General features: G+C 32.7%; 1 protein-coding gene across 1 annotated transcript in view; it reads right to left on the bottom strand.

The window, feature by feature from the left end:
- Positions 1-6,959, bottom strand: part of TMTC2 (transmembrane and tetratricopeptide repeat containing 2) — a 111,804-nt gene that overhangs the window by 40,033 nt on the left and 64,812 nt on the right. The window contains exon 8 of the mRNA XM_015820778.1: positions 4,908-5,029. Coding sequence (XP_015676264.1) covers positions 4,908-5,029 — 122 coding nt within the window. The remainder of the gene's footprint in view (positions 1-4,907; positions 5,030-6,959) is intronic.

Genomic DNA, 6,959 nt, shown 5'->3' with positions numbered 1-6,959 from the left:
TATGGTTTAAAAATAATTAAATAACAATGTAAGCACATTACAGGCATGTTTTGCAATATCATTTTTGTACTACAGGAATTATAGATTTCATAGAATCAGTGTTAAATTTTGTTCCATTTTAAACAAGTTTCAAACAGAGTTAAAATATAGTTGCATTGTTAATACCACTGCACATTTTTTATTATTGTTTGAATGACCAGTGATTTTTATGCTTTTTAAGTTCTAAATGTTATTTCTGAATACTAAGAGATAGAAAATATTTTTCATTCATTTATTACAGATTAACAGAGATAGATTTTAACACCTATATGATAGAAATAGTTATTGCATAGGGTTATACAGAGTGGTATTTTAGGGCTTCATGAATATGCATACTTCATTATCACGTATTTGTTCAGCATTAATACAAGAGCCCCATTTTGATTCTAGATTAATATGTCTAATTCAGGTATCTGTCTTACTAATTATCTTTCATTTATGAGAAAGCTAACAATAGCGACATCTGTTCACAAAATGCTTTTAATGTAATATGAAAAGGTTCCTGTGATTAAATACAAATTAGTTTACACATTTATTTTCCTCTGCAATATGTCTTGCAATTCTATCTTAATAATTGTAATGAAGATACCATCCATCTTTCTATCTTCTCACCTTTACCATCCACCTTTTTACCTTTTTACCTTTACTACCCATCTTTTTATTCCATTCCAGTTCAGATTCAACTACCCTTTGTAGTTATTTGACTACAGGTGAGGAAATAGACATTTCTTTTTCTTTACTTCCAAGCAAACGTTGGAAGCGTTAATATGATTCTAATAGAAAAGGATGACGGATTCTAGAAAAGGGATCTAAAGTTTAACTCTTTATCTCCTGTTATGGCCTTGATTACAACCATAGGTTCCTTGTCTGAATGCTGCATTTAATGGTTTGGACAAATTGATATTTCAAATACAAGCAATTGGGAATGCAGGAGGAAGAATCAAGGTATATTTGTACTGCTTCATGATTGGATCCCTACAAGTATGTATGTGTGTGTATATTGATCTAAGGCAGTGGTCCCCAACCCCCTGTCCATGGATCGGTACCAGGCCGCGGCATGCTAGCAATCGGGCCGCACAAACAAGCAAAACCCCATCCGTGGGATGCAGGCAGCACACAAAACCACACCCCCTCCAGTCTGCAGAAAAACCTCTCTCCATGTAACCGGTCCCTTGTACCCAAAAGGTTGGGGACCTCTGATATAAGGTATTAATAGTCATGGTTAATATAGTAAAATCAGTTTTGAATAATCTTCTTATAAAAATCCATATATGCTTCCAGGTAATTATTTCTACCTTTTAAAAATCTAACTCAATTTATAACAAAATGTTTTTCACTTTAAAAAAAATTTTTTTTTCAGGCAAACTAGATACATATATGGACAGGGTTAAGCTTAAGTGTGACAACTGCATTTAAAAATGTGTTCTGTGAAAATAGCCTTGAGACAAGCAGGCAGGCAGGCATGTGTGTGTGGGTCCAAGCGCGCGTGCACACACGTGCACACACACACACACACACACACACAGAGAGAGAGAGAGAGAGAGAGAGAGAGAGAGAGAGAGAGAGAGAGAGAGAGAGAGTGTCCTATTGTTCCAAATACCTACTAGATTAAAAAAATTCTGAATCCAGAGATGATACCTATATTGTTCGTGGTCTCCTCCTAAGATCCTATATGAGAATTGTTAGTATCAAGATATATGTATTTGTGCTTAAACGGCTGTTTGTGTGTATATGTGTGTCTGAAACATTTAAATAAATGAAGTGCTACTCATATTTAACAGGAAACCAACATCACACTGATATTATACCTGCGTAACTTTGGTTCTTTGAAGCATGTCTGGACTATAGCCTTCCTCAAATATTTATCAGAAAAAAAATGATATATTTTTTTCTGATCTCATGTCAAAATTTCTCCTTTGCCAGAAATAGTTTATGATGAGGATGTAATTAGCTGGATCTAATCCTGTGCAAAATTGTAATTAGGTTCAGATAACAAAGAGAAGTGGAGAGAAGAGTGAGGGGAAAGATTCTGCTACCTTATAGAAAAATGCATTAAAAAAAGCAAGACTTAGTTTCAGCTACTGAACTAATGAGTTAAAAGGAATGTTTTTAAATAAACTAAAAGTAATGGATATAATTATTGCAATAGTTTCTTTATGACCAAAATATACCTTTTTAAGTAATGGAAAGGTCACAACAGCCCAAGAGATATCTAAATGTCCTTATCATAATTGTGACTAAAATCTTTTGTTAAACATTGGTGAGAGCACTACTTATAGGCATCCAAAACCAGCTTCCAAAAATAGATTTTTTAAAGACCCAACCAGGGAAGAAAAGAGTTTTTCCTTTCATTCATGCTCTAATCCTGTAATTATAACTTCCCTGGAAGCTTCAATTTGTTTTTTTTAAAAAAGATAATGAGGTCAAATGCAAAGAAGCATTAAGTGTCAGGTATAGTTATTCCCAAACATACAATCTGAGCACTGGTATTGGTAACAGTCATCTACAATTACACACTGACAGTATATGAAGTCATGACTTAAAAGGTATAAAAAGAAAAAAAAATCACCATCATAGGAAACTTGTCACTCCTCTGGCATCTAACAGGATAGATGTAAAATAGGTAATAGGTAATGATGTGTCAGTCTCTTCAGAAAACCAACAGTCTTATGGCATCTTCTAGATGCATTTATTATTTACATTTGTGAATTGTAATCATTGTAATTGTAATCATTCTGCAGTTTCTTTCAATCCACAACAGATAAGCCATAATAAATTTGTCAGTGATGAAATCATATTAGGAATTTAGGACTGATAATTTATGGCTGATAATTATTCTGGCATATACACTGAGATTGCCGAATACAGTTTTACAAATGAACAGCTCAGGATTGTCTACAGCTGTGGTTCTCAACCTTTTCTTCAAGATGGACCCCCCCCCTTTAAACATCTTTTGTGGCCACGGACCATGGCCATGGATCCCCAGGACTTAACTCAAGATTTAAATTATAAAATTTCTTCAAGCCTTCACTGATCTTTTGTGATGATACTGTGGATCCCCAGGGGTAAATGGACTACAGGTTGAAAACCACTGGTCTATAACATTTTCTAATTATTCACCTAATTAAGCCATTTATTCACATACAGTACCTTTTTATGCTTTCAAATCAATATTCCGTCCTGGTAACTACATGGACAATTTTTCTGAAGTTTTCTTGGAAACATTTTTTGGAAGGCTAATTACCCTTGCCTTTTTTCTGCAGCTGAGAGAGAACAACTGGCCCAAAGTCACCCAGCTGGTGCCTAAAGGCAAGATTAGAATTCATGCTCTCCAATTTTCTAGTCCTGTGTTTTTAACCACTATACTGGCTCTCATTCATACACCTTAACCACAATTTTTTCATTCTTTTACCCTTGCAGATGCAATATAGAACAATGTAAAATTTATATTCTAAAAAAAAAAAGAAAATAAGCAACAATAACAAAAAGACCCTACTGTGTAAGACAAGTTTATGGTTCTACACATGCAGACTGGGATTTATCCCTCAAGCCTCAGATAAATGATGCAAAGTAGCATTATTTGCAATTGTTTTAAGGAACATATAATGCATAATATTTTGAAGTCCCAAAAAATGGATAAACAATATTTTTTTAAAAAAAGTAGGCAAAAATTTTAAGTAGCAACATACTATATATTATACTCAAAATGAAACACAAGTCTTTAAATGAATTAAAGGGAGTGGAACATTTTGTTCAGAGTATATAGTACTAGGTCAAAAAACACCCCATTGAAATTACCATTTAGCTATCAAAGACACAATAGGTTAATTCACACATAAAGAAAAACTAGAAATTGCCACAGTTTTCTTGTCTTTCAGCTGGACAAAGTATACGCCACCAATGAGAAAGGATATTACTGCATAATTTCCATAACCATACTTTATAAGATATTGATATTCCTGATACTATCAGGAACAGGCAATGAATAGTTTGTACATCAAAAACAATAAGATAATTCATTACATTTGTATACTGGGGAGAGGAGGTGTTGCCTGTTAATCAAGGGAGAACTGTATTAAAATATTATTTATTGAGTCGATCAGCAAATTACCCAGATAATATCCAGATAAACTCAGCATACATTTTGTCTGCTGTTCCAGTTGGAAAAGCCATTCCTAATTTAGTATATTATAGATGCTGCATCTATACTATCACCACCACCACCACCACCACCACCATCACCACCACTACCACCACCACCATCATCATCATCATCATTCTGAATTATTTTACCAAATAATGAAAGTCTCTTTACTGATTACATTAGTTCAGTGCAACTTGGTAGCTTTTGGGGGCTTCCTTGTCTAAGGCTAAGAAAGACTGACTATCCAAAATCACCCAGTTGCCCTTCGTGGCTATGAGTGGACTACAATCTGAGTATTCCTGCACTTATTGCAGCACCCTAACCACAACACTACACTGGTTCTCACCCTAAAGAGGTAAGGAGTTAGAATTCCCATAAACCCAACTAATATGGACTAAATCTTCTGGTAGTCTAATACGTATGGAAAGATAGAAATTTGAAGAAAGATATAGGAGAAAGCTGACAAATAGCATGCATTCTAAATCTGTCAGTATTTTTTATGTATTTCCCTAGTAGATGGATTGTGAACAACAGTAGAATGGTTTGCAAAGGTGATCTCAAGATAGAGTTCTTAGCTTGCAAATAATAGGAAAAAAGAGCTGTTTGTATAATATTTTATATAAAGAAAGAGTGAGATGAGTCTGTATGTGACAAACATGTGACAGATAGGATTGTTTTTCTCTTGCTAAAAAACTTACTGCTATTTTCCAGATAGTTTACTTACCGTTAAAGCAAGAAGTTTCCCATATGTGAGATGAGCTGGAATGTGATCAGTTTTAGAGTGCAGTGATTCCACATACCAATATTCTGCTTCAGAGAATCTGCTAAGTCTCATGTAGGCTTCTCCTACAAAGCAGAATAGGAAATCATAAAAATGTATTAATAGAACATATAAACTGATAAAAGCAATTGATGTATTTTATATATTAATATATAAATATATGCATATGTGTATTCATAAAATACAGATATAATACAAATTAATTTATATTTATAATTTATATTATATATATTACATAATAGCATGTTATTATTCCATTATTCTTTAGCAGAATGTCACCAACAGAATATATATGATATTACTATTATTATATAAATATCTCACATCTCTTAAAAACCTTGAGTCAACTTGCAGCAAAAGAAATATATAGATTAAGAATTTTTTTTAAGACTAAGATTTTATGACTGACTTCTTTAGAAATATGAATTTTATGTGTAAAGAAAATTCCCAACAGATGTTTGTGCATGCTTATCCATAAGACTGGATAACAACAGGAATATGATGATGTCCAGTGTCCAGAATATTTTTCCAAAAAGCTTAATATGGATGGAAATTGCATTAGTGATAACATGAGTCAAGAGAATCTTATAATTTCTGGAAGACTGCATCAGCCTGGCTTGCTATAGCTGTCAGAAGCAAAACTACTACAAAACAGCTGTGTTAAATTAGATGAACATTCAGATGCTTAAAATTTCACACTTCATCCTATCAAAATGCCTACAATATCCAGAAGGATCAATATGAAAGAATTCCAACTGATTCCAAATATGATTAATAGCTGAAATGTCTCCATTCAGTAAAGGATAAAACCTTCTACATTAAAAGATTTATTTTATTTATTGCACTTAAAGCAGATATACTGCCATTATTCTATTACTTTATGCCTAATTACTTTTCTCACAAGTAAAGGGAAGAAACAAGTCTAAACCAGATGATCTCTGTGTGAAGAGCATTTCTTGCATAAAGTTCCTTAAATACAGTTTTCCAGTAAAACCACGACTTGGGTAAATCATCATGAATCAAGGAAACAAAATAGCTGGTAATTTCCTAATCAGCAATTGCTGTCTTCAAAAATCAGACAGTTATACAATTTTTTATGGTCTTTCAGTCTACCCAATTAAATTGACTCAAGGAAAACTCAAAGTTTAATTTTTATTAACAATATGATATAGAGGAATATTATGCTGACTGATAACTAATTTTGGCATTTTCTATACAAAAGAAGTTTCCAGTTCTCTAAAAATCAGAAGCAAAATGACAAGTAGCCGGAATTTCTTTTTCTCCTCTGTACCATAGGATTTTATTTATCTGTTCAATAATTTCAACCTCTTTTAGTGAGAAATGATTTTAATTATTGGATATATTGATGAAAAAGAATGACAGCATATCAAATTATTTTTGAGCAGTTGTAGCTGAGAAAATGAATTGAAAATCTGAACTGTTATAAAGGAGAATTCTATATTTTAAAAGTAATCAAGGATGCCATGAAGTAGCTTTCATTCAGTGTTGCCAAACTTCTAAATTGTTAAGATTAATAATAAAATTTAATCTAGAAAATTATTTTAGTTAGTACTTCTAGGCTATAATTTGGTGTCTACTTTATATCAGACCATACTTTACATCAGATCATACTTTACATACATCAAACCAATATAGGTTTAGGAATGGGATTTTTTGTAAAAGTATTTTTATTTGGTATGCTCTAATATATAACCTTGGTACACAATTTTTTTAATCACTAAATTTACAGGACTCAGACTTCAGACAGGTAAGTATTATGCATGGGCTTTAGGAAAGTGGAGAAAAGTTGCCCATCAGATGATAGTGAAGAAATTATGATGATGGGTCTTAACATTCAGTTGATGAGAACTGATATGGATCTCTAGATCTATACCCATCAAATCTTATATCTTTGAAAAAATGACATCTGGACAACCATTTTTTATTTAAACTCATAGAACAACTTCTATGAGTTGTTATTGGACAAGAAATGCT

This window comes from Protobothrops mucrosquamatus, unplaced genomic scaffold, assembly GCF_001527695.2.
Source record: "Protobothrops mucrosquamatus isolate PMUCROS unplaced genomic scaffold, P.Mucros_1.0 scaffold1180, whole genome shotgun sequence".
In the NCBI taxonomy this organism is placed as follows: Eukaryota; Metazoa; Chordata; class Lepidosauria; order Squamata; family Viperidae; genus Protobothrops; species Protobothrops mucrosquamatus.
This window is presented reverse-complemented; position numbering and strand designations above follow the sequence as displayed.